This window comes from Lampetra fluviatilis, chromosome 45, assembly GCF_964198595.1.
Source record: "Lampetra fluviatilis chromosome 45, kcLamFluv1.1, whole genome shotgun sequence".
NCBI lineage: Eukaryota > Metazoa > Chordata > Hyperoartia > Petromyzontiformes > Petromyzontidae > Lampetra > Lampetra fluviatilis.
Window position 1 is genome coordinate 4184623 of NC_136319.1, and position 27621 is coordinate 4212243.

At 53.7% G+C, this 27621-nt stretch overlaps 1 protein-coding gene across 4 annotated transcripts in view; it reads left to right on the forward strand.

Moving 5' to 3' along the window:
• LOC144947530 (cGMP-dependent protein kinase 1-like) overlaps positions 1-27621 on the forward strand; it is a 146634-nt gene that overhangs the window by 112790 nt on the left and 6223 nt on the right. For 3 of the 4 annotated variants that reach the window (XM_078876750.1, XM_078876749.1, XM_078876751.1), the window contains 12 exons: positions 3187-3292; positions 8207-8270; positions 9214-9291; positions 10041-10138; positions 11123-11188; positions 15133-15207; positions 17321-17417; positions 18076-18215; positions 18694-18783; positions 19159-19300; positions 24054-24217; positions 26988-27110. In XM_078876750.1, coding sequence (XP_078732876.1) covers positions 3187-3292; positions 8207-8270; positions 9214-9291; positions 10041-10138; positions 11123-11188; positions 15133-15207; positions 17321-17417; positions 18076-18215; positions 18694-18783; positions 19159-19300; positions 24054-24217; positions 26988-27110 — 1243 coding nt within the window. Of the gene's footprint in view, positions 1-3186; positions 3293-8206; positions 8271-9213; positions 9292-10040; positions 10139-11122; positions 11189-15132; positions 15208-17320; positions 17418-18075; positions 18216-18693; positions 18784-19158; positions 19301-22809; positions 23000-24053; positions 24218-26987; positions 27111-27621 lie in introns of those variants that run through there. The other variant, XR_013640075.1, reaches the window with a different exon arrangement.

Here is a 27621-nt window from a genome sequence, read left to right on the forward strand (position 1 = left end):
CTGATCGAAATCTGCGGAAGCCGGTTGAAGGAAATCAAAATCCTTGGAATCCCGGCTCCGTGAATGTCAGCGACTAAAGCCGTGACCCAATCGAAGGGGAGCGGTGGTGCAGCGGTTAGCGCTGAACCACCGCTACGAATTCCCGAGACGGCGACCCGAGTTGGATTCCTGCGCTCACGGCCACCATCAGTGCCGTTGACGATTGTCTGGACCCGGTCCTGGGACTCCCTCCCCTAGGTCGACTCGGCCTAAAATGAGTACCCGGTGCAGTGGTGTCAACAACGTGTTGGAACTGGGGGAGACAAAGGCGGCCGGGCATGGTTGCTGGCCATCCACCCCCTCGTGTGCCACAGTGCCGGTAGCCTTCATAGGCGCTGCTACTCGCTACTCACAGCCACTTGCCCCAACAGTCTGTTGACTCCAATACGGGGGAGCTTTGTCTTTGTAGAGGGTGGGTGGGTGGGTAAGTGATTAAGGAGGTGAGTGAGTGGGTCAGTGGGTGAGTGGGTGGGTGAGTAAGTAGGTGAGTGAGTGGGTGAGTGGGTTGGTGAGTAAGTAGGTGAGTGGGTTAGTGGGTGAGTGGGTGGGTGAGTAAGTAGGTGAATGAGTGGGTGAGTGGGTGGGTGAGTGATTTAGTAGCTGAGTGAGTGCAACTCGCTAACAGCAATTGCCCAAACAGTCTGTTACAAGCTATAAGGGGGATCTTTGTCTTTGTAGAGGATGAGTGAGTGGGTGGGTGAGTGTGTGGGTGAGTGAGCGAGTAGGTGGGTGAGCGAGTGGGTGAGTGAGTCAGTGGGTGAGTGAGTGGGTGAGTGAGTGGGTGGGTGAGTGAGTAGGTGGGTAAGCGAGTGGGTGAGTGAGTCAGTGGGTGAGCGAGTGGGTGAGTATGTGGGTGAGTGAGCGAGTAGGTGGGTGAGCGAGTGGGTGAGTGAGTCAGTGGGTGAGCGAGTGGGTGAGTGAGTGGGTGGGTGAGTGTGTGGGTGAGTGAGCGAGTAGGTGAGTGAGCGAGTGGATGAGTGAGTCAGTGGGTGAGCGAGTGGGTGAGTGGGTGGGTGGGTGAGTGTGTGGGTGAGTGAGCGAGTAGGTGGGTGAGCGAGTGGGTGAGTGTGTCAGTGGGTGAGCGAGTGGGTGAGTGAGTCAGTGGGTGAGCGAGTGGATGAGTGACTCAGTGGGTGAGCGAGTGGGTGAGTGAGTCAGTGGGTGAGCGAGTGGGTGAGTGAGTCAGTGGGTGAGCGAGTGGATGAGTGACTCAGTGGGTGAGCGAGTGGGTGAGTGAGTCAGTGGGTGAGCGAGTGGATGAGTGACTCAGTGGGTGAGCGAGTGGGTGGGTGAGTGTGTGGGTGAGTGAGCATGGAGGTGGGTGAGCGAGTTGGTGAGCGAGTGGGTGAGTGAGTCAGTGGGTGAGCGAGTGGGTGAGTGTGTGGGTGAGTGAGCAAGTAGGTGAGTGAGCGAGTAGGTGAGTGAGTCAGTGGGTGAGTGAGTGGGTGAGTGAGTGGGTGGGTGAGCGAGTGGGTGAGTGGGTGAGTGAGTGAGTGAGTGGGTGAGTGAGTGAGTGGGTGGGTGGGTGAGTGAGTGGGTGAGTGCTGCTCGCTACTAACAGCACTTGCCCCAACAGTCTCTTGAAGGCTACACGGGGCGGCCTTTGCCTGTGTGATTTTGTGAGAGTGTTACTTTCATGGAGTGTGATAGGGCAGTCATCGTGCTGAAGAGGCTATCAAACGCAACCTTCAGAGGCGCGCGCACACTCACAACACAGAGCTGCCCCGGGTAGTCCACGTGGGCTGTTGGGGCAAGTGCCGGTGTGTGTCTGTGTGTGTGTCTGTGTGGTGTGTGTCTGCGTGTATCCCTGTGTGATGTGTGTGTGTGTCTGTGCGTGTCAGTGTGGTGTGTGTCTGTGTGTATCTGTGTGTGTCCGTGTGTGTGTGTGTGTGTCCCTGTGTGGTGTGTGTCCGTGTGTGTCCGTGTGTATGGGGAGCGGTGGTGTAGCGGTTAGCGCGCTGCGCGATGAACCCGGCTACACGGGTTCAATTCCCGCTCATGGCCAACACCAGTGACGATTTATCTGAACCAGTCCCGGGCCTCCCCTAGGTCGACTCAGCCTCAAAATGAGTACCTGGTGCGGTGTGTAAACGTTGCCACTAGGGAGACAAAGGTGGTCGGGCGTGGTGCTGGCGACTCACCCCCTCGTGTACCGTTCCGGCCTTCATAGGTGTTCGCTAACAGCACTTGCCCCAACAGTCTGTTAAGGCTATATGGGAGATCTTTGTTTTTTGTCCGCGTGTGTCCCTGTGTATGTGTGTGTGCCATGTGACGTGTGTATGTCATGGAGAGCGGTGGTGTAGCGGTTAGCGCTATGCTGTGCTATGAACCAGGCGACCCGGGTTCGATTCCCGCTCACGGCCAACACCACCAGTGACGATTATCTGAACCGGACCTGGGCCTCGGCTAGGTTTACTCCGCCTCAAATGAGTACCTGGTTCTGTGTGTAGTAAACATCGCCACTGGGGAGACAAAGGCGGCCGGGCGCGGTCCTGGCCACCCACCCCCTCGTGTGCCGTGCCGGCCTTCATAGGTGCTCGCTAACAGCATTTGCCCCAACAGTCTGTTAAGGCTACACGGGGGACCGTTCTCTTGACTTTGTGTGTGCCGTGTGATGTGTCCCTGTGTGTGATGTATGTGTCCGTGTGTGTGTGTGTTTCGGTGTGTGTGTCCCTGTGTGTGTTCGTGTTGGTCCCGGTGTATGTGTGTGTGCCGTCTGATGTGTGTGTCCGTGTGTGTGTGTGTCCCTGTGTGTGTGTCCGTGTGTGTGTGTCCCTGTGTGTGTTCGTGTTTGTCCCTGTGTGTGTGTCCGTATGTGCCGTCTAATGTGTGTGTGTGTCCGTGTGTGTGTGTCACTATATGTGTGTCCGTGTGTGCGTCCGTGTTTGTCCCTGTGTGTTTTTCCGTGTGTGTCCCTGTGTGTGTCCGTGTGTGTGTCACTATATGTGTGTCCGTGTGTGCGTCCGTGTTTGTCCCTGTGTGTTTTTCCGTGTGTGTCCCTGTGTGTGTCCGTGTGTGTGTCCGTGTGGGTGTCCCTGTGTGTGTGTGTCCGTGTGTGTCCTTGTGTGTGTGTCCGTGTGTGTGTCCGTGTGTGTGTCAGTGTATGTGTCCGTGTGTGTCCGTGTGTGTGTGTCCGTGTGTCCTCAGCCATCACGAACGTGCGCCTCTGGGCAATCGACCGCCAATGCTTCCAGACGATCATGATGAGGACTGGCCTCATCAAGCAGGCCGAGTACATGGACTTCCTGAAGAGGTGTGTCTCTCTGTGTGTCTCTGTGTCTCTCTGTGTGTGTATCTCTGTGTGTATCTCTGTGTGTCTCTTTCTGTGTGTATCTCTGTGTGTCTCTTTCTGTGTGTCTCTCTGTGTGTCTCTGCGTGTCTCTCTGTGTGTCTCTCTGTGTGTGTCTCTGTGTCTCTCTGTGGGTGTCTCTGCGTGTCTCTCTGTGGGTGTCTCTCTGCGTGTCTCTGTGTGTGTCTCTGTGTGTCTCTCTGTGTGTCTCTCTGTGTGTGCCTCTGTGTGTCTCTGTGTGTGTCTCTGTGTGTGTGTCTCTGAGTGTCTCTGTGTGTCTCTCTGCGTGTCTCTCTGTGTGTCTCTCTGAATGTCTCTCTGTGTGTCTCTCTCTGTGTGTCTCCGTGTGTCTCTCTGTGTGTCTCTCTCTGTGTGTCTCTCTGTGTGTGTCTCTGTGTCTCTCTGTGGGTGTCTCTCTGCGTGTCTCTGTGTGTGTCTCTGTGTGTCTCTCTGCGTGTCTCTCTGTGTGTCTCTCTGTGTGTCTCTGTGTGTGTCTCTCTGTGTGTGCCTCTGTGTGTCTCTGTGTGTGTCTCTGTGTGTGTGTCTCTGAGTGTCTCTGTGTGTCTCTCTGCGTGTCTCTCTGTGTGTGTCTCTCTGAATGTCTCTCTGTGTGTGTCTCTCTGTGTGTCTCCGTGTGTCTCTCTGTGTGTCTCTCTCTGTGTGTCTCTCTGAGTGTGTCTCTGTGTGTCTCTCTGTGTGTGTCTCTCTCTGTGTGTCTCTGCGTGTCTCTCTGTGTGTCTCTCTGAGTGTCTCTCTGTGTCTCTCTGCGTGTGTCTCTGTGTGTGTATCTCTGTGTGTCTCTCTCTCTCTGTGTCTCTGTGTGTCTCTCTCTGTGTGTGTCTCTCTGTGTGTTTCTCTGTTTCTCTGTGTCTCTCTCTGTGTGTGTCTCTCTGTGTGTGTCTCTGTGTGTGTCTCTCTCTGTGTCTCTGTGGGTCTCTGTGTGTGTCTCTCTCTGCGTGTCTCTCTCTGTGTCTCTCTGTGTCTCTCTGTGTGTCTCTCTGTTTGTGTCTCTCTCTGTGTGTCTCCCTGTGTCTCTCTGTGTGTCTCTATGTGTCTCTCTCTCTGTGTCTCTCTGTGTCTCTCTGTGTCTCTCTCTGGGTGTCCCGGTGGCTAGGAGATTGTATCTTCCTCGCCAGATATGCAGGATGGTCGTTGGTTTGATCTGGACCCTGACGCCTTCTGCTATATATTCGGAGTTGGCGTCTCTCTCCCCGTGGTCACTGCGTGGATGGCTACTCCATATTCAGAAACATGCCCTTGGATTATTTGGCCGCTGCTATAAATTGATGACGATTGGCCACTTCATTTAGCTGCGATCATTTGTGACATTCAGACTCTGGAGGAATAAAATCCACGCAGTGGCAACGACGCGGGGCGAGAGAAAAGCAAACTCCAAATATACAGCAGTACTCTTTGGTTCTTTCGGTTAAGTCACGTAGGTATAACATAAAATAAATCACGACGTTTCGGGCGCAACACAAGCGTCCATCATCAGGTGGGAAAGCATGGCCGGCTGCTGAGGCAGACTGGTTTTTTTTTCCATAGGCCTTCATGTCGCCAGAGACAATTATTTTGCGCCTTACGAGGTCAGCTGTAGGTTTTTCAGCACCTATAATGACTTAGTAGGCCAACCCTTGAGTGGCAATCCTTGCCACAGCAATTGCAAGTGAATGCGGTGGCAGCTCCAGAGGTGTTTGCTGCTTTATCTTTACGTCGCTCCCTCTTGGTCTGCCAAGCGGTGTATCTTTCCTCCTCGCCTCTCCTGAGGCCTGTTTTCACAGCCTACTGCCAGCTGAGTCAGTCGCCGGCAGTTTTCTCCCAGTCATTTGGGTTGATGTCGCAGCTCTTCATGTCCCGTTTACGGACATCTTTGAAGCGCAGGACTGGGCGACCAGTGACCCGTGTGCCTGATGCCAGCTCGCCGTACAAGACATCCTTGGGTATTCTGCCATCCTGCATGCGGCGCACGTGTCCAAGCCATCTCAGGCGCCTATGTCTGAGTAGAAAGTACATGCTGGGAATGTTGGCCAAGTTGAGGACTGAGGTGTAGGGAATGCGATCTTGCCATCTGATACCGAGGATGCGCCTGAGACATCGGAGGTGGAATGTGTTTAGTCGATGTTCTTGATGGGCGTATGTTGTCCAGGACTCAGACCCATAGAGGAGGGTGCTAAGGACGCAGGCCCGATACACCTGTACTTTGGTGTTGAGCGTTAGAGATTTGTTCTCTCACACTCTTTTGGTCAACCTGAAGTTGTCAATCTCTGTGACAATGGAAAAATTACAGGTGATGGTGGAACCCAAGTAGGTGAAGTCCTGAACGACTTCCAGGGTGTAGCTGCCAATGTTTATGGAGGGGGTGTCTCTGACATCCTGGCCCATGACATTGGTCTTTTTCAGACTGATTGTCAGGCCAAAGTTGTTGCAGGCATTGACAAGGTGGTCGATGAGTGTCTGCAGACCTTGTTCTGTGTGAGCTGTCAACGCGGCATCATCAGCGAATAGGAGTTCTCTGATGAGGGCTTTGCGGACTTTGGTTTTGGATCTGAGACGGCCAAGATTGAAGAGTTTGCCATCAGATCTTGTATGGAGAAAGACTCCCTCTTTTGCTGTCCCAAAGGCATGTGTGAGCATAAGTGAGAAAAAGATGCCAAACAGTGTTGGGGCAAGCACGCTGCCCTGCTTTACACCGCTGAGTATGGGAAATTCCTCTGAGGTGGTGCCGCTGTGCTGTGTTGTTCCTTTCATGTTGTCATGGAAAGAGGAGATGACTGCCAGCAGCTTCGGTGGGCAGCCGATCACTTTGAGGAGTTTAAAGAGGCCTTCCCTACTGATGAGGTCAAAGGCTTTTGCAAGATCAATGAATGCCAAGTACAGGGGCATTCTCTGTTCTCGGCATTTCTCCTGTAGCTGACACAAGGAGAAGAGCATGTCAATTGTGGACCTTCCTGCTCTGAAGCCACACTGAGCCTCAGGATACGTCCTCTCAGCTAGTATCTGTAACCTGCTGAGGACCACACGGGCAAAGGTTTTCCCCACGATGCTCAGCAGGGAGATGCCACGGTAGTTATTGCAGTCTCTACGGTCACCCTTGTTTATATATAGGGTGATGATGTTGGCGTCTCTCATGTCTTGAGGCATTGCTCCTTCTTCCCAGCACTGGCAGATAAGTTCATGGAGTTTTGTGAGGACGGCGGGTTTCGCACATTTCAGTACCTCAGGTGTGATGCCGTCCTGTCCCGGGGACTTGCCGCTGGCTCGTGAGTTGGTGGCGTTGTCCTGTTCCTTCAAGGTTGGAACATTGTTCAGTTCGTGTATCGTTGGTAAGGGCTTTACAGCAGCAAGGGCAGCTTCTAACACACCGTTGTCTCGTGAGTAGAGCTCTGAGTAGTGTTCTACCCACCTGGCCATTTGCTCTTGTTTATCAGTGATGATGGCCCCTGTGCTGGATTTAAGGGGGGCAATCCTCCTGATGTTTGGACCAAAGGCTGTCTTGATGCCTTCATACGTGGCACGGATATTGCCAGTGTCAGAGGCGAGTTGGATCCTACTGCTGAGGTTCACCCAGTAGTTGTTGGCGCAGCGTCTGGCGGTCGTTTGAGCTGCACTGCGGGCAGCTTTCAGAGCCCTTAATGATCCTGTACTTGGGACCTGCTTGTATTTCAGGAGTGCCATGCGCTTGGCTTGGAGGATGGGTTCCAATATAGCCAGGTGTTCCTCAAACCAGTCTGTGTTCCGCCTTGTCTGCTTACCGAAGGTATTGATGGCTGCATTGAAGATGGCGTCTCTGATGTATGCCCACTTTGTCTCCACGCTTCCATCTGGTGTGTCGTATAGGGACTGCTCAAGGCTGTGTTGGAATGATTGAGTGAGCTCTGCGAGGGAGATCTTGGCAGAGTTGATGCCTAGGTAGCGCTTTTGTTTGAGGCGGTGTATCTTTTTTAAGCGTAGTCGGACCTTGCTGGATACCAGCGGGTGATCAGTGTCACAGACTGCACTGTGGTAGCTGCGTGTGATGAGTACTGAGTTGAGGAGGACTCGTCGGGTGATGACGAGGTCCAGTTTATGCCAATTAAGAGACCTTGGGTGTCTCCATGATACTTTATGGCATGGTTTAGAGAGTTTGTGATACAGAGATTGTTGTATGAACAAAGCTCCAGTAGTCTTTGGCTACTGGCATTCATCTTTCCGATGCCGTGATAGCCAAGGCATGTGGACCACGCGTTTTGGTCAGCCCCAACCCTTGCATTGAAGTCTCCAAACAGAAACATGTGCTCAGAGCTGGGGATTTTGCTAATAATATTGTGGCGCTCTTCATAGAACTGGTCATGAATCTCCGGAGGTGAGTAGAGTGTTGGGGCGTAGACACTCAGGATGGTTACATGGCCAGAAGCAGTGAGCAGTCTCATGAGCAGAATCTGCTCGGAGCCTGCGGTTGGTGGTTCCATCATGCCAAGGAGTGTGTTTTTGACGGCGAACCCAACACCGTGTTGCCTTGGTTCGTTCTGCTGTTTACCTTGCCAGTAGAAAGTGTAATGCCGTGATAACAACCTTTTAAAACAGTCTGCCTCAGCAGCAGACCATGCTTTCCCACCTGATGATGGACGCTTGTGTTGCTCCCGAAACGTCGTGATATATTTTATTTTATACCTACGTGACTTTACCGAAAGAACAAAAGAGTATGGATTCCTGCAGTCACGAAAGCTTCAAATAAAGATTATACAGCAGTAGTGGACATCGTCAGGTTCGGCATCAAACTTATGACCTCTTGCTTTCCAGGCGAGCGAGTTAACATCTCCTAAGGCTATACGGGTGATTTGCATATTTGATGTTTGTTCATGTTTGTGTTTGTTTGTGTTTGTTTGTTGTGTGGGTCAGTGTGCCATCTTTTCAGAATCTGGCAGAGGAGGTGATCAGCAAGCTGGCTGATGTTATTGAGGAGGTGAAACATCAAACACTCACTCGCACACGTATAGACACAGAGAGTCCCACAGACTCAAACATAGACCGACAAGCTCACACAAAGACCCACAGACTCACACGGAGACCCACACCGACTCGCACAGAGACCCGCACACTCACAGAGAGACCCACACGGAGACCCACACAGACTTACACAGAGATCCGCAGACTCACACAGAGACTCGCGGATTCACACAGGGACTCACACAGACACACACAGACCCAGACTCACGCAAAGACTCACACACAGACCCACAAACTCACACAGAGACCCACACAGACTCACACAGAGACCCACAGACTCACACAGAGACCCACAGACACCCAGACCCATAGAGACTCACAGAGACCCACAGACTCACTTGAGGCTGAGTCGACCCAGTATGGTGACGTCACCAATGGCACTTTGTGCCAGGCTCGGTAGGGGGCCCAGGTGGTGCATCGGCCACTCATCTCAGTCAGTCGACCCGTGGCACCTGGGTGTGCCCCGTGACCTCCTGCCAGCGGTCGTTCGACATTTCACGTGGCCTCAACGTGCACATAGCCTGGCACAAGCGCCGTGGTGACGTCACCGCCACTTAGTGGCAAATGGCGGTTGTTGATTGTGGAGGTGATGGTGAAGATGATGGTGGGTGTGGTGGCGTTGGTGGCTGTGATGATAGTCGAGGAAGCGGTGGTGATGGTGGTGTCCGTGTGTCCTCTCTCTCTTGGGGAGCGGTAGTGTAGCGGTGAGCAATACGCTGCACTACGAACCTAGCGACCCGAGTTCGATTCTCGCTCATGGTCAACATCAGTGACGATTATTTGAACCGGTCCTGGGCCTCTCCTAAGTCAACCCAGCCTCAAATGAGGACCTGGTGTGCGGTGTGTAAACAGTCTGTTACAGACTACACGTGGGATCTTTGTCTTTGTCTCCCCCACAGATGCACTATGATGCCGGAGACTACATCATCAGGCAAGGGGCGAGTGGAGACACCTTCTTCATCATCAGCAAAGGGCAGGTAACCTGGCTCACGATGGCCGTGTGGGTGGGGTTCACGATGGCCATGTCGGTGGGGTTGACAAATGCCGTGTTGGTGGGTGGGCTCACAATGGCCGTCTGGGTGGGTGGGTTCACGATGGCCGTGTCGGTGGTTCACGATGGCCGTCTGGGTGGGGTTAACGATGGCCGTTTCGGTGGGGTTAACGATGGCCATTTCGGTGGGGTTCACGATGGCCGTGTCAGTGGGGTTCACGATGGCCGTATCGGTGGGTGAGTTCTCAATGGCCGTGTCAGTGAGGTTCACGATGGCCGTGTCAGCTGGGTTCACGATGGCCGTGTCAGTGGGTGGGTTCACGATGGCCGTGTCGGTGGGTGAGTTCTCAATGGCCGTGTCAGTGAGGTTCACAATGGCCGTGTCAGTGGGTGGGTTCACAATGGCCGTGTCAGTAGGTGGGTTCACGACGGCCGTGTCAGTGAGGGTTCACAATGGCCGTGTCAGCGTGGATCACGATGGCTATGTCAGTGGGGTTCACGATGGCCGTGTTGGTGGGTGAGTTCTCAATGGCCGTGTCAGCGGGGTTCACGATGGCCGTGTCAGTGGGTGGGTTCACGATGGCCATGTCAGTACGTGGGTTTACGATGGCCGTGTCGGTGAGTGGATTCACAATGGGCGTGTCAGTGGGGTTCACGATGGCCGCGTCGGTGGTTTCTGGATGTACTGATGATGTTGCTGTTGACAATGTTGCTGATGATGACATTGCTGGCCAGGTGAATGTAACGAGACAGGCCGAGGGGGTGAGTGACGAGCCTGAGCTTCTGAGGTCCCTGGGAAGGGGAGACTGGTTCGGAGAGATGGCGTTACAGGGGTGAGTCACTCACCCACACACTCACTCGACCACCAATCCATGAATCCACTTACTCAACCACTAACTCAACCACCCACCCACTCACTCAACAGACTGTAGGGGCAAGTGCTGTTAGCGAGCACCTCTAAAGGCCAGCACGGCACGCCAGGGGGTGGGCGGACAACACCACGCCCGGTCGTCTTTGTCTCCCCAGTGGCGATGTTTGCACATCACACCAGGTACTCATTTGAGGCTGAGTCGACCTAGGGGAGGCCCAGGATCCGTTCAGATAATCGTCACTGGTGTTGCCCGTGAGCGAGAATCGAACCCGGGTCGCCGGGTTCGTAGCGCAGCGCGCTAACCGCTACACGACCGCTCCTACTCAACCTCTCACTCATACACACTCATACACACTCACCCAACCACCCACCCACTTATGCAGACATTCACCCACTTACTCACCCACTCACTCACTTAACCACTCACTAACTCACTCACATACTCACTCACCCACACTCCCATTAATTCACTCACACCCTCTTCCACTCACTCACCCACTCATTCACTCACCCACCCACTTACCCACCCTATCACACACTCATGCATATTCTGCTGTTGCTCATAATGGTAATGATGATGGTAATGATGATAATAATGATGATAATGATGGTGGTAATGATGTTGATAATCATAGTAATGATGGTAATGATGTTGATGACAATGATGATGGTAATAATGATGATGGTAATGATGGTGGTAATGATGATGGTAATTATTATGGTAATAAGAATGATATTGATGATGGTAATGATAATCCTAATGATGATAGTAATGATGATGATAATAATGATAATGATTATGATGGTCATGATGATCGCTATTTAACGTGATTACGGTAATAATGATGATAGCCATGGTGATAATGATGATGGCAACGATGTTGATGGTCATGGTCATAATGATGATGACGAGCCTCTATTGCCACGTGTGTGTTCCTGCCCACAGGGAGGACGTGAGGACAGCCAACGTGATCGCAGTGGAGTCAGTCACGTGCCTGGTCATCGACAGAGAGTGAGTGAGTGGGCGCAGCGGTGGCTAGGAGATGTTAACTCTCTCGCTTCGTCTGTAGGAGGTTCGTGGGTTCGATCCCGGACCCTGTGAGATGTTAACTCCCTCGCCTGGAAACCAGGAGGTCATCGGTTCAATCTCGACCCTGATGATGCCTGCTGCTATATATTTAGAGTCTGTGTCTCTCTCCCTCTCATCATATTCACGGTGGCTAGGAGATGTTAACTACCTCGCCTGGTATGCAGGAGGTCGTGGGTTCGATCCCGGACCCTGCGAGATGTTAACTCCCTCGCCTGGAAACCAAGAGGTCATCGGTTCAATCTCGACCCTGATGATGCCTGCTGCTATATATTTAGAGTCTGTGTCTCTCTCCCTCTCATCATATTCACGGTGGCTAGGAGATGTTAACTACCTCGCCTGGTATGCAGGAGGTCGTGGGTTCGATCCCGGACCCTGCGAGATGTTAACTCTCTCGCTTGGTCTGTAGGAGGTTCGTGGGTTCGATCTCGGACCCTGCGAGATGTTAACGCCCTCGCCTGGAAACCAGAAGGTCATCGGTTCAATCTCGACCCTGACGATGCCTGCTGCTGTATATTTTGAGTCTGCATCTCTTTCTCTCCCCATGGTGGTCGCGTGGATTTGTCTCCGGGTCCACCAGTTTTCCCCCCTCCACATTTAGAAGCAACGTCGCACGTTTATAGTGATTTGGCTGCTGCTATACATTTCCACGTGATGACGATATGAGCCACTTCCGTTGAGTTATCAGATCGCTTCTTAAAAAAAGATGCATAGCTAAGTGGGCCTGATACCTGGTAACATTAAAAAAATAGTGAGTATGGGTCTCTGCACGTCTCTGTGGATTTCTATGGGTCTCTGTGGGTTTCTATGAGTATGGGTCTCTATGAGTATGGCTCTCTGCGCGTCTCTGTGGGTTTCTATGGAAATCTGTGGGTTTCTATGGGTATATATGGCTCTCTGGATCTCTGTGGGTCTCTATGAGTATGGGTCTCTATGAGTATGGGTCTCTGCGCATCTCTGTGGGTTTCTATGGAAATCAGTGGGTTTCTATGGGTATATATGGCTCTCTGGATCTCTGTGGGTCTCTATGAGTATGGGTCTCTATGAGTATGGGTCTCTGCGCATCTCTGTGGGTTTCTATGGAAATCTGTGGGTTTCTATGGGTCTATGTGGCTCGCTGTATCTCTGTGGGTCTCTATGAGTATGGGTCTCTATGAGTATGGGTCTCTGCGCATCTCTGTGGGTTTCTATGGAAATCTGTGGGTTTCTATGGGTCTATGTGGCTCTCTGTATCTCTGTGGGTCTCTATGAGTATGGGTCTCTATGAGTATGGGTCTCTGCGCATCTCTGTGGGTTTCTATGGGTCTATGTGGCTCTCTGTATCTCTGTGGGTCTCTATGAGTATTAAGGTCACGCGATTTAGAATATTTGACTGCTGCTCTGAATGTCCACGTGATGCTGTCAGCCAATTCGTCGAGCTGCTATTATTTGTGATGACCAGGTCGCTTCTGATGAAAGAGATGCGTAGCTCAGTTTGGGCTTTGCCCGGTAAATTAAAAAATAAAATAGTTTAGTTTTAGTTTAGAGCGTGGGGAGACAAAGGTGGCTGGGCAGGGGGGGGTGGGAGGTTGCATGTTGGTTCAGACCACCCCACCACCACCACTACAATCTATCGACTACTCGCCAACAGCACTGGACCCAGACAGCCTGCGTGGGCTACACGGGGGAGCTGTACCTGCTTCTGTGCATGATCTGTCTGCTTTGTGAGGGGGGCAGATGTGGGGCAGATGTGGAACAGAGTGGCTCATGATGGCCTGAGGGTGTGAGGAGAGAGGGGGGGGGGGAAGGGGGGAGAGAGTGGGGAGAGAGGGGGGGGAGAGTGGAGAGAGAGGGGGGGGGAGAGAGAAGGGGGAGGGGGAGAGAGAAGGGGGAGGGGAGAGCGGGGAGAGAGAGGGGGTGGGAGAGAGAAAGGGAAAGTTGGGAGAGAGAGGGGGGGAAGAGAGAAGGGGGGGGGGGAGAGTGGGGAGAGAGAGGGGGGGGGAGAGAGAAAGGGAGAGTGGGGAGAGAGAGGGGGGCGAAGAAAGAAGGGGGGGAGAGTGGGGAGAGAGAGAGGGGGGGGGGAGAGAGAAAGGGAGAGTGGGGAGAAAGGGGGGGGGGAGAGTGTGGAGAAAGAGGGGGGGGGAGAGAGAAGGGGGGGGGAGAGTGGGGAGAGAGGGGGGGGAGAGGGAGAGTGGGGAGAGAGAGGGGGGCGAAGAGAGAAGGGGGGGAGAGTGGGGAGAGAGAGGGGGGGGGAGAGAAAAAGGGAGAGTGGGGAGAAAGGGGGGGGGGAGAGTGTGGAGAAAGAGGGGGGGGGGAGAGAGAAGGGGGGGAGAGTGGGGAGAGAGGGGGGGGAGAGGGAGAGTGGGGAGAGAGAGTGGGGGGAAGAGAGAAGGGGGGGGAGTGGGGAGAGAGAGAGGGGGGGAGAGAGAAAGGGAGAGTGGGGGGAAAGGGGGGGGGAGAGTGTGGAGAGAGAGGTGGGGGGGAGAGACGGGGGGGGGAGTGGGGAGGGGGGAGGGTGGGGAGAGAGGGGGGGAGAGAGAAAAGGGGAGTCGGGAGAGAGAGGGGGGAGAGTGGGGAGAGAGGGGGGGAGAGAGAGGGGGGGGGAGAGAGAAGGGGGGGGGGAAGGGTGGGTAGAGAGGGGGGGGAGAGAGGGGGGGAGAGTGGTGAGAGAGGGGGGGGAGACACTGACTGCTGTCTGTGTGTGTCTCTGTCTATGTACGTCTGCGGACAAAGACAAAGATCCCCCGTGTAGCCTGTAACAGACTTTTGGGGCAAGTGGCTGTTAGTAGCGAGTAGCAGCGCCAATGAAGGCTACCGGCACTGTGGCACACGAGGGTTGTGGGTGGCCAGCACCACGCCCGGCCGCCTTTGTTTCCCCTGTGCCGATGTTCTTTACACACCACCGCACCAGGTACTCAATTGAGGCTGAGTCGACCTAGGGGAGGCCCAGGACCGGTTCAGGTAATGACCACCAGGCGTTGGTGGTGGCCGTGAGTGGGAATCGAACTTGGGTCTCAGCCGGGTTTGTAGCGCAGCGTCGAGCTGGCCGCTGCACCACCGCTCCCCACTATCTTTGTGCGTGTCTGTGTGTTTGTGTCAGCTACACTACCGCTCGTGTAGCGGTTAGCGTGCTGCGCTACGAACCCGGCGATCTAGGTTCGATTCCACCTCATGGCCAAAAACCAGTGACGATTATTTGAACCGGTCATGGGCCTCCCCTAGGTCGACTCAGCCTCCAATGAGTCCCTGGTACGGTGTGTAAACAAAGATGGCCGCGCTGGTAACGGTCATCAGCAAGTCCAATTAGCTCCACATCTTCTTGTACCACATCACTCCATCTCTTCTCTCGCCCGTGCCGCGCCCGTTTAGACCCCTCTGTCCGGCCGAACAAAAGCTGTTTAGGCATGCGGTGGCTAGGCGTGCGGGTTAGATGACTCAGCCAACTGCCCAAGGAGGTTGATGATGGGAGTGTGTCTAGATCTTTCAAGGATCTGAGCTCCTCACACAATCCAACCTGCAAGATAACCCCATAGGCAGGGCCAGTCTGAATGTTTCATTTCGGCGCAGATTTTCTGTTAGACAGGCTCCATGGTTCACAAGCATAGGGAAGGCAGGGCATGACTGTGCCTGAGAAGACCTGACACTTCAATCACTAATCACTCACCGACTCACCCACCCACTCATTCACCCACCCACTCACTCACCCACCCACCCACTCACTCACCCACACACTCACCTACTCACTCACCCACACACTCACCTACTCACTCACTCACCCACCCACCCACTCACCCACCGACCCACTCACCCACCCACCCACCCACCCACTCACCCATCGACTTACTCCCCCACCCCCCCCTTCTATTGGTCTCTCTGTGTCTCGACATCAGGTCGTTTAAACATCTAATCGGAGGCATCGAGGACATGTCCACCAAATGCTGCGAGGACACGGACTCCAAAGCGACGTGAGTCCCTAGCATTCGCAGTGTCACATAATCACACAGTCGTACAAGCTCACACAGAGACTCACACAGAGACTCATACAAACCCATACAGAGACTAACACAGACTCACACACAGACTCACACAGTGACTCACACACAAACTCACATGGAGGCACACACAGAGACTCGCAGAGACTCACACAGACTCACACAGATACTCACACAGAGACTCACACAGACTCAGACGGACAATCACATAGAGTCGCACACAGAGACTCACGCAGAGACTCACGCAGAGACTCACACAGAGACTCGCACAGACCTATACAGAGACTCACACAGACTCACATAGACATACAACTTTTCATAGAGACAAAGACAGAGACTCACACAAAGACTAACACAGACACTAACACAGATTCACACACACATACAACCTCAAGTAGAAACACACACACAGAGACTCACACAGAGACACACACACAGACTCACAGAGACAGACAGAGACGCACACACTGACACTCACCCAGAGACTCACACAGAGACACACAGAGACACACAAACGCATAAATTCACACAGATAGCCACAGATTCACACGGACATACCAATACCAGCCATTCACATCATCACTATATAGTCCAGCAGATGTTCTTGTATGGACCCGGCGTGCATCCATGATGGTGTGTGGATGCGCCGATGCCGGAACAGTGCGTTGGTAATTACAAGCCCATGAGCTGCACAGAAGACTAGCAGCCTCCTACCGTTGTTATTGAGTTGATCTGACCCACGCCTACCGATCACTCCAACCCAGGCATCATAACTCACTCAGGCATTAAAGTCACCCAACAGGATGATTCTATCCAGAGGGACCACTGACACACCTATGACAGGAAGTCATAGAAGGTCATCTGACTCATCGGCCTTGGCTGCATCCCTCTACTGATGTTGATCTTCGGTGGAGGCATAAGCAACCAGGACCACCACTCCTCGCCTCTTGTTGATGGGGAGATGAGCTCTGAGTAGCATGGGGCTTACAGCTTTCCACACCTTACCGCCACACTCCCACACCCCCCTCATTCTTTTGTTCAAAAGAAGAGCCACTCCCTTTTGTTTGTCAGTTTCCTGCCTCGATTGGAGAACTGTCCACCTCTCATGTTAGCTGAAGCCAGAACCGGTCCACCGGACCTCCTGTATTCCACAGAGGTCCAGGCAGTACCGGTCCAGCTCCCGACAGTGGAGGGGCAGCCTCTCCTCCGCAACGAGATTCTGAGCATTCAACGTGGCCAATCGCAGTGTTCTCCTGTTTCTGGAGGAACCCTGAAAGGCTGGGTTCAGTCTCCTGGCTCTGCCAGATGGGTTTTGGCCAGAAGGCGTGATGAGGGCCTGTCCCCCTGGGCTTATTTCGGTGTTTCCACCATGGTATTTGGTCGACAAAGTGCCGGGTGGAGAGTTTAGCGCCCCCTCGCAGGCAGATATACAACCTCACAAAGACGCACATGCTCACAAAGAGGGTCACAGATTCACACAGCCATACAACCTCACATACTGGAGAGACACACTCGCGCGGAGACTCATACGGAGACTCACACGGAGAGTGGGTAAGGGAGTGATTGAGTAAGTGAGTCCATGAGTGAGAACGTAGGTAAAGGAGCAGGTGAATGGGTGAGTGCCTTAGAGGGCAACTGAATGGGTGAATGCTACTGACAGCTGACAGCACTTGCCCCTACAGTCTAGTTAAGGCTACACGGGATGGGGAGGTTCTTTGTCTTTATCTGTAGGTGTGATAGAGGCCCGAGTCAAATTAAATTAATCCTGTCGGTCTATCTATGCATATACGCATTCACCCACCGACTCACCCACCCACTCACCCACCTACTCACTCACCCACTCACTGACCATCTCACCCACCCACTCACCCACCTACTCACTCACCCACTCACTGACTCTCTCACCCGCCCGCTCACCAACTCACCCACCCACTCACCCACTCGCTCACTCGCTCGCTCATTCACCCACCCACCCACTCACAAACCCAACCCACCCACTCACCCACTCACCCACACACCCACTCACCCACTCACCCACCCACTCACTCACCTACTCACCCACTCACCCTCTCACCCATCCACTCAGCTCGGAGGTGGAAGGGTCGTTCTTCTCCAAGTTGTCTCTCTGCGACTTCACGGCGATCGACACCTTGGGTGTGGGTGGGTTTGGTCGCGTGGAATTGGTGAGGCTCGCAGACTCACCCACTCACTCACTGTCCCACCCACTCACCTACTCACTCACCTGCTCACTCACCCACCCACACACTCACTCACTTACTCACTCACCAACCCACTCACACACTCACTCGCTCACCCCCCCCCCCCACTCACTCACCCTCTCACTCACTCATGCACCTACTCTCTCACCTCACCCACTCACTCACCCACTTACTCACCCACCCACCCACCCACTCACTCATTCACCAACTCACCCACTTACACACGCACTCACTGACTCACCCACCCACTAACCTACCCACCCTCTCACTAACCCACTCACACACTAACCCTCTCACTCACCTAATCACCCACCCACTCACCAAACCACATCCCCACCCTCTCACTATCCTACCCACGCACCAAACCACCCAGTCACCAATCCACCCACCCACTAACATACACACTCACTCACTCAACCACTCGCTCATCTACTCACTCGCCCAGTCACTCACCCATCCATTAACTCACCCACTTACTCACTCAACCACTCACCACACCACCCGCCCACCGACTACACTCAACCACTCACACATGCTTAGAGACTCTCTCACATGCACGCACATACACAGACTCACACCATTAACCTCCTCCCTCCCTCTACTCCTCCACCTCGTCCATCAGGTGCAGCTGAAAAGCGATGTGAGCCGCACCTTTGCCATGAAGATCCTCAAGAAGCGGCACATCGTGGAGACCCGCCAGCAGGAGCACATCCGCTCTGAAAAGTCCATCATGAGCGATTCGCACTGCGGATTCATCGTGCGGTGCGCGGCCCGCCCCTAGATCCGCTTTGACGAAAATCCCGGGGGGCCGTGTGGGATTTTGGGGGGGTGGAGTGGAGGTGATGGTGGTGATGGGGGAGGTGATGGTGGTGGTAATGGGGGAGATGGTGGTGGAGGTGCTGGTGGTGGTGATGGTGAAGGTGGTGGCGATGGTGGTGGTGGTAATGGGGGAGGTGATGGTGGAGTTGGTTGTGATGGGGGAAGTGATGGTAATGGTGAAGGTGGTGGTGGTAATGGGGGAGGTGATGGTTGAGGTGGTGGTGGTGGTGGTGGTGATGGGGGAGGTGGTGGTGGTGGTGTTGGTTGATGTGGTGGTGCTGCTATTGGTTATAATGATGGTGATCATGGTTGATGATGATGAGTCTGTGTAAGTGTGTGGTCTTTGTGTGAGTCTGTGTGGGTCTCTATGTGAATCTGTGTGGTTCTGGGTGTGACTCTCTGACTCTCTGTGTCCCTACAGACTCTACAGGACATTCAGAGACAATAAGTATCTCTACATGCTGATGGAGGCGTGCCTGGGTGGAGAGCTATGGACCATACTGAGAGACAGGTGAGTGGGTCGGTGAGTGACTGAGTGGGTGGATGTTTGGGTGGGTTAGTGGACGGGTGAATGAGTGGGTGGGTGGTTGGGTGAGTGAGTGCGTGGATGGGTGAATGAGTGGGTGGGTGAGTGACTGAGTGGGTGGATGTTTGGGTGGGTAAGTGAGTGGGTAAGTGAGTGAGTGGTGGATAAGTAAGTTAGTAGGTTGGTGGGTGAGTGAGTGGGTCGGTGGATAAGTAAGTTAGTAGGTGGTTGGGTGAGTGAGTAAGTGGGACTGTGAGTATATATCTCTATGTATATATCTCTAGGTATACGTCTCTATGTGTGTGTGTCTCTATGTCTATGTGTGCATCTCTCTATGTGTGTCTGTGCGTCTCCGTGTAGGGGCTCGTTTGACGACGCCACGACGCGCTTCTACACGGGCTGCGTGCTGGAGGCGTTTTCCTACCTCCACTCCAAGGGCATCATCTACCGAGACCTCAAGCCTGAGAACCTCATCCTGGACACGCGTGGATACACCAAGCTGGTACTTTTTGGCGTGTGTAGTGTGTAGTGTAGTGTGTAATGATGTGTAGTGTGCAGTGTAGTGTATAGTAGTGTAGTGTGTAGTGTAGTGTATAGTGTAGTGTGTAGTGTGTAGTGATGTGTAGTGATGTGTAGTGTGTAGTGCAGTGTTGAGTTTAGTGTGCAGTGTATAGTTGTGTAGTGTATAGTGTAGTGTATAGTGTAGTGTGTAGTGTAGTGGTCCGGCAAAACATCCCCCTACCTCCTTGTGGTGCTGGACGGGCAATGCTGTCATGGGCAGTGTCGTGGAGGGAGGGCCAATTGTCCTTTCCCCTCATGGCATTTGTAAACACCACAGCGGCTACATGGGGGCTCTGGACGGGTGCGAGGTGCTGGTAACCCCTCCACCTTGAAATAATTACCACTAAACCACGACAGCAACATTTAATAAATAAGCATGTGCCGGAGGCCCCGGAGGGACAGGCGTCTATGACGTCTCCTGGCCAAACCCCATTTGGCGGAGCCAGGAGACTGAATCCTTACCCTCGGGGGTCCTCGAGAAACAACAAAAAACACTAAGTGTAGCCAGGTGGAATGTTCGAATGCTCACTGCGGAGGAGAGTCTGCCACTCGTCTGTCGGGAGCTGGACCGGTACCGCCTGGATCTCTGTGATATTCAGGAGGTCCGGTGGACCGGCTCTGGCTCCTGCCACCATGAAGGGTGGACAGTCCTCCACTAGGGGCAGGAGACTGCTAAACAACAGGGAGTGGCTCTTCTTCTGAACAAGAGAGTGAAGGGGGCGTAGGAGCGTGGCGGTGAGGTGTGGGAAGCTGTAAGCCCCAGGCTATTTGGGCTTGCCTTCCCATCAACTAGAGGCGAGGAGTAGTGGTCGTGGTTACTTATGCCCCCACTGAAGACGAACATCCGTGGAGGGATGCAGGCAAGGCCAATGAGTCAGATGCCTTCTATGACCTCCTGTCACAGGTGCTAGCTAAAGTGGCCCCTCGGGATAAAGTCATCTTGTTGGGTGACTTCAATGCCCGAGTTGGTCATGATGCTGCCACCTGGTCTGGAGTAATTGGAAGGCATGGGCCAGATCAGCTCAATAACAACGTCAGGAGGCTGCTAGATTTTTGTGCAGCCCATGGGCTTGTAATTACCAACACGCTGTTCCAGCATTGGCGCATCCACACTACATCATGGATGCATGCCGGGTCCAAGCAAGAACATCTGCTGGACTACATAGTGACGGAACAGGGGATACGGGCCCATGTCCTTGACACCAGGACCTACCGTGAAGTTGATCTGCCCACTGACCATCGACTTGTCATCTGTAAGATGTGCCTGCCATTCTTCTACTCCGGTGGTGGGTGTACAGCCAGGACCCCATTCAAACCCTTAGGGACATGGTCCCAACTAGCTGATGAAAGTTGCAAGCGAGAATTTCATCATCACTTGAGGCTGGGGTTGGCATCGTCCTCCACTCCTCCTGATGTCGAGGGGAAATGGTCGAGGTTTAGAACTGTGGCTCAATCAGCTGCAATGGCTGCTTTGGGTACACGGTCTAGACCTCCCCAGAGACCCTGGCTGACAGAGGAGGTGTTCAAGCTGGCTAAGAAAAAGCGACAGGCCCACTCTCATCGGCTACAGCATAAAGAGAATGAGGAGGCTTACCGCAGCCTTCGCTCGGAGGTACGGAGAGCTGTGAGGCACTGCAAGGATGTGTGGTGGTCGCGAGTTGCTGAGGAGATGGAGTCTGCCTTAGTGGCCCACAATCACAAATCGCTCTTTAATTCCATCAAAAAAGTAACCTGCAGCCCCACACCTATTTCCATCATTAGAGAAAAGAACGGTGATCCAATCTCCGACTCCCAGGAAAAGGTTTGCAGATTTGCTGAGCATTTATGTGAGGTCCTGGGGGAGGGGAAATCCCTCAGCCAGGAAAACAACGTGGGACAAAGTGGGGATGACCCTGCTTAGGCTGCGGTGCCTCAAATATTGGAGGAGGAAGTCACTCCCTATGAGTGGCTGGCTGAGGTGCCATCAGTTGAGGAAGTTACGAAGGCAATCCAGAGTCTGAGGCTAGGAAAGGCACCGGGCAGAGATGATCTCCCAAGCGAAATGCTGAGGGAGGGTGGCGTTTGTGCACAGACTGCCCTACATGACATCATAACAACAGTGTGGACCCTTGAACGGGTTCTGCAGAATTGGAAGGATGCCCTAGTGGCCCCCCTCTTTAAGAAGGGGGACCGCACAGACTGTAACTCCAGGGACATCCCACTCCTCAGTGTGCCGGGAAAGGTCATGGCAAGGATTATTCAACATCGCCTTGCTAGGCACGCTGCGGAGAAGCTTGCGGAGCCCCACTGCGGTTTCAGGAAAGGGCAGTCCTGCACAGATGCCATCTTTTCTGTCCGTCTGCTACAGCAGAGGTGTATGGAAATCCAACAAGACCTACATCTCTGCTTTATTGACCTGGTCAAGACCTATGATACCATCAGTAGGCCTGGGCTCTGGGTTGTTCTTCGTGCTTTCGGAGTCCCTGACCCTCTGTTCACGATCATTAAGGACCTTCATGATGGTGAGCGGGCTGCAGGTAAAACTACGTGGCCGAGAGTCAGAGCCATTCCCTGTACACCTTGGGGTGCGACAGGGATGTCCTCTGGCTCCCACATTATTTAACATCTATTTTTATCACGTAGTTCGTGAAGCCTGCAATAGCTGTACCGGAGGAATTTCCAATTGGTACAGATACAATGGGATGCTGATCGATGCCCAGGAACGGTCAAGGGATGGCTCCCTATTGCTCAACCACGTTATGTATGCCGATGATCTGGTTATTGCTGCTCATTCAGAGGAGGAGTTGGACGCGCTGCTGCTAAACCTGGAGCTTGCCACCAAGAGGTGGGGTCTTACCATCAGCCCCACCAAAACTAAGCACCTGCCTGTGTATTTTGTACCATAGGACACTCCACCCCCACAACTCCCAATTGGTGATAGGGCAGTTGTGGAGATAGTGGGTGTGTTCTCATGTCCGGCTTCGGTTTAACAGCAGAGGTCTCACTCCGAATCAGTCGAGTGGCACTATTTTTTCATCGGTTGTGTAACGCTGTGTGGAAGCTACCTGGTCTATCACTCCGCACAAAGCTTCAGGTCTTCTCGGCCTCGGTCATTCCCTCCCTTCTCTGCGCTTGCGAAACGTGGACCCCCCTAATGGAACATCTTTATCGGTTAGAAACATTTAGTCTGGCCTGCCTCTGATTCATCCTGGGTTTAACCAGGCTGGATTGTGTGAGGAGCTCACAAATCCTTGAAAGATTTGGACAAAGTCCCATCGGTGATCTCCTCCGGCAGGCAAGGCTGCTTTGGCTGGGCCATGTAGCCCACATGCCCAGCCACCGCATGCCTAAACAGCTTTTGTTCGGCCGGATCGAGGGAGCTAAATGGGCACGGCACGGGCTAGAGAGAGATGGAGTGATGTGGTACAGGAGGACTTGGAGCTGAGTGGACTTGCCGATGACTGGTTCCAGCGGTGTCAAGATCGGCCTCTGTGGAGGAGGCTCGTGAAGGACGCTACTGGGCAGTTGGAGGCAGTCGCGCTCCAACAACAACGGAGGGCGGAGGAGTGACGCTCACAACAACGAGCGGAGCACCGGGTGGCTAAAGCACAGCAAGCTGGCAAAGTAGGGGGCACAGGTGGTGCATCAGCCAGTCGTCTCGGTCAGTTTACCTGTGGCATCTGGGTCTGCCCTCCTGCCAACGGGCGTTTGACACTTCACATGGCCTCAAGGTGCACATAGCCTGGCACAAGCATCGTGGTGACATCACAGCCACTTAGTGGAGAATGGCGGTTGTTGTTGTTGTAGTGTAGTGTATAGTATAGTGGGTATTGTATAGTGTAGTGTATAGTGTGTAGTGTAGTGTGTAGTGTTATTTATAGTGTAGTGGATAGTGTAGCACGTAGTCGTATAGTGTGTGTGGTGTATAGTAGTGTATAGTGTAGTGTGTAGTATAGTGTATAGTAGTGTAAGGGAACTGCGAGCCACCCTCACGCACATGCACCACGTGGACATGAAATCTCCGCACTCAGTATAACATGCACCAATCACACGCACGGGAATACACTCGACCGGGGTCAAAGGTTAAAGGGCATTGACGTCACTCGGACCAGGTGTACGAGACGAGGGTGTGTATTGGGAACGAGGGCGGAGATGGAGGGGTTAAAAGGGGCTGTGATCCGCGTGTTCGGTTGGTTTTGGAACGAGTGTGGCTGTGGGGTTAAGAATAAACCAGTGCGTAAACCAGTCTCCGACTCCTCTTCAGTAGTATAGTGTAGTACATAGTAGTGTAGTGTGTAGTGTGGTGGATGGTGCAATGTGTGTAGTCTATAGTAGTGTATAGTAGCGTAGTGTATTGTAGTACATAGGGCATAGTCATCTAGTGTGTGTAGTGTATAGTGGAGTGTATAGTTTAGTGTATATTAGTGTAGTGTACAGTGGAGTGTATTGCAGATTATAGTTTAGTATGTAGTGTATAGTGTACTGTGTGTAGTCTATAGTAGTGTGTAGTGTATAGTATCACCACCATCACCACTATCAATCACCCACTACACCACCGATCCGACCACTCACCCACCCACGTACCCACCCACCCATACACGCACCCACTCACCCACCCACCCACCCACGTACCATCCACCCACTCACTCACCCGCCCACTCACCTACTCACCCACTCATTCACTAACCCACGTACCCACCCACCCACTCATCCAGGTTGACTTTGGGTTCGCCAAGCGAATCGGCCTGGGCCGTAAGACTTGGACGTTCTGCGGCACACCGGAGTACGTCGCTCCCGAGGTGATCCTCAACCGGGGCCACGACGTCTCCGCAGACTACTGGTCGCTCGGCATCCTCATGTACGAGCTGCTCACGGGCAGGTGAGTCTACAACCTCCACCATCACCACCTCCACCACCATCACCACCATCATCACCACCTCCACCATGACCACCACCACCACCATCACCACCTCCACCATCACCCCCTCCACCAGCACCATCACCACCTCCACCATCACCACCTCCACCATGACCACCTCCATCACCACCACCTCCATCAACACCTCCACCATCACCCCCTCCACCAGCACCTCCACCATCACCACCTCCACCATCACCACCTCCATCACCACCTCCATCACCACCACCTCCATCAACACCTCCACAAACACCACCTCCACCATCACTTCCACGACCACCATCACCTGTACCACCTCCACTACCCCCATAATCTCCACCACCTCTTCCACCACAACCTTTACTACCTCCACCATTAAGACAGATGTACACACCCAAGGATACACGCAGATACACACACACAATCACAGATATACACACCCACAAATACAAACGCACGTAGATATACAAACACAGGTACACACACCGATACGCACAGATACACAATGACAAGCCCTTTATACACACACTCTCTCTCTCTGTGTCCGTGTGGCAAACCCTGTTGTGTGGCTCGGACCCCATGAAGACTTACAGATACACACACATACACACACACACATACACACATACGTAGATACACACACACAGGCACATACATACGTAGATACACGCAGACACATACATAAACATAAAGATACACACACACATACACACACACATACACACATACAACAACAACAACCGCCATTCACCACTAAGTGGCGGTGACGTCACCACGACGCTTGTGCCAGGCCATGTGCACCTTGAGGCCACGTGAAGTGTCGAACGCCCGCTGGCAGGTAGGTCACGGGGCAGACCCAGGTGCCACGGGTCGACTGACCGAGATGACCGAGATGACTGGCTGATGCACCACCTGTGCCCCCTACTGTACCAACTTGCTGTGCTTTAGCCACCCGGCGCTCCACTCGTTGTTGTGAGCGTCGCTCCTCCGCCCTCCGTTGTTGTTGGAGGGCGACTGCCTCCAACTGCCCAGTAGCGTCCTTCACGAGCCTCCTCCACTGAGGCCGATCTTGACACCGCTGGTACCAGTCATCGGCAAGTCCACTCAGCTCCACGTCCTCCTGTACCACATCACTCCATCTCCTTTCTAGCCCGTGCCGCGCCCGTTTAGCCCCCTCGATCCGGCCGAACAAAAGCTGTTTAGGCATGCGGTGGCTGGGCATGCGGGCTACATGACCCAGCCAACGCAGCCTTGCCTGCCGGAGGAGCTCACTGATGGGACTTTGCCCAGATCTTTCAAGGACTTGTGAGCTCCTCACACAATCCAGCCTGGTTAAACCCAGGATGGATCGTAGGCAGGCCAGCCTAAATATTTCCAACCGGCAAAGACACACACATAGACACATACACACACATACACACACAGACACACACATACACACAGACACATACACATATACACACACACATACACGCAGATACACACACATACATACAACAACAATCGCCATTCCCCACTAAGTTGCGGTGACATCACCACCCCATTTGTGCCAGGCTATGTGCATATTAAGGCCACGTGAAGTGTCGAACGCCTGCTGGCAGGAGGTCACGGGATAGACCCAGGTGCCATGGGTTGACTGACGGAGATGACTTGGCCGATGCACCACCTGTGCCCCCTACTGTGCCAACTTGCTGTGCTTTAGCCACCCGGCGCTCCGCTCGTTGTTGTGAACGCCGTTCCTCAGCCCTCCATTGTTGCTGGAGGGCGACTGCCTACAACTGCCCAGTAGCGTCCTTCACGAGCCTCCTCCATAGAGGCCGATCTTGACACCGCTGGTACCAGTCATCGGCAAGTCCATTCAGCTCCACATCCTCCTGTACCACATCACTCGAATCTCTTCTCTAGCCCGTGCCGCGCCCGTTTACCCCCCTTTATCTGGCTGAACAAAAGCTGTTTAGGCATGCAGTGGCAGGGCATGCGGGCTACATGACCCAGCCAACGCAGCCTTGCCTGCCGGAGGAGCTCACTCATGGGACAATGTCCAAATCTTTCAAGGATATGTGAGCTCCTGACACAATCCAGCCTGGTTAAACCTAAGATGGATCGTAGGCAGGCTAGCCTAAATGTTTTTAACCGGCGAAGATGTTCCATTAGGGGGTTCCACGTTTCACAAGCGTAGAGAAGGGAGGACATGATCGTGGCAGATACACACAGACAAAGATCCTCCGTATAGCCTGTAACAGACTGTTGGGTCAAGTGCTGTTAGCGAGCACCTACAAAGGCCAGAACGGCACACGAGGGGGTGGGTGGCCAGTACCACGCCCGCCCGCCCGCCTTTGTCTCCCCAGTGGCGATGTTTACTACACACCACACCAGGTACTCATAATACAGATACATTCTAGATTTGAAGCTTTCGTGACTGCAAGGAATCATCTTCTTAGGTTTTTTCGGTAAAGTCACGTATTTTACGTTGTTTTTTATTTTATTTTACTTTCTACGTGACTTTACCGAAAAAACCTAAGAAGATAATACAGATACACACACAGCGACACATACACACAGATACACAATGATACACACACACAGATACATACACACAGATGAACACACACAGAAACACACACACAGACACACATATTCACAGATATACACACACACATACACACACACAGATACGCACACACAGATACACACAGATGAACACACACAGATACACACACACACATTCACTCTCTCTGTGTCCGTGCGTCAGCCCCCCGTTCTCTGGTGCGGACCCCATGAAGACTTACAACATCATCCTCAGGGGAATCGACATGGTGGAGTTCCCCAAACGCATCCCCAAGAACGCAGCCATCCTCATCAAGAAGCTCTGCCGGTATGGGGTAGGGGGGTGGGAAGTGGAGGTGGGGGCATGGGGGAGGGAGGGGAGTTGGGGAGGGAGGGGGAGAGGGAGGCGGGAGGAGGCGAGGGAGGGAGCGAGGGAGGGGGGCGAGGGAGGGGGGCGAGGGAGGGGGGCGAGGGAGGGGGGCGAGGGAGGGTGGCGAGGGAGGGGGCGAGGGAGGGAGGGGGGCGAGGGAGGGAGGGGGGCGAGGGAGGGGGGCGAGGGAGGGGGGCGAGGGAGGGGGGCGAGGGAGGGGGTGAGGGAGGGAGGGAGTTGGGGAGTGGATGGATGGGGGAGTGAGGGGGCGAGTGGGGGGATGGGGGGGAGGGAGGGGGATTGGGGAGGGGATTGGGGGAGGGAGGGAAGAGTGGGGGGGGAGGTGGGAAGGGGAAGTGAGAAGTGGTGGGGATGGAGGCGGAATGGGGGGCGAAGGGTGGGGGAGGGGAGGTGAGTTGGACATCTGTGATAAAGAGCTTTGCAGCTCATTGGATTCCTCATGTGCAGA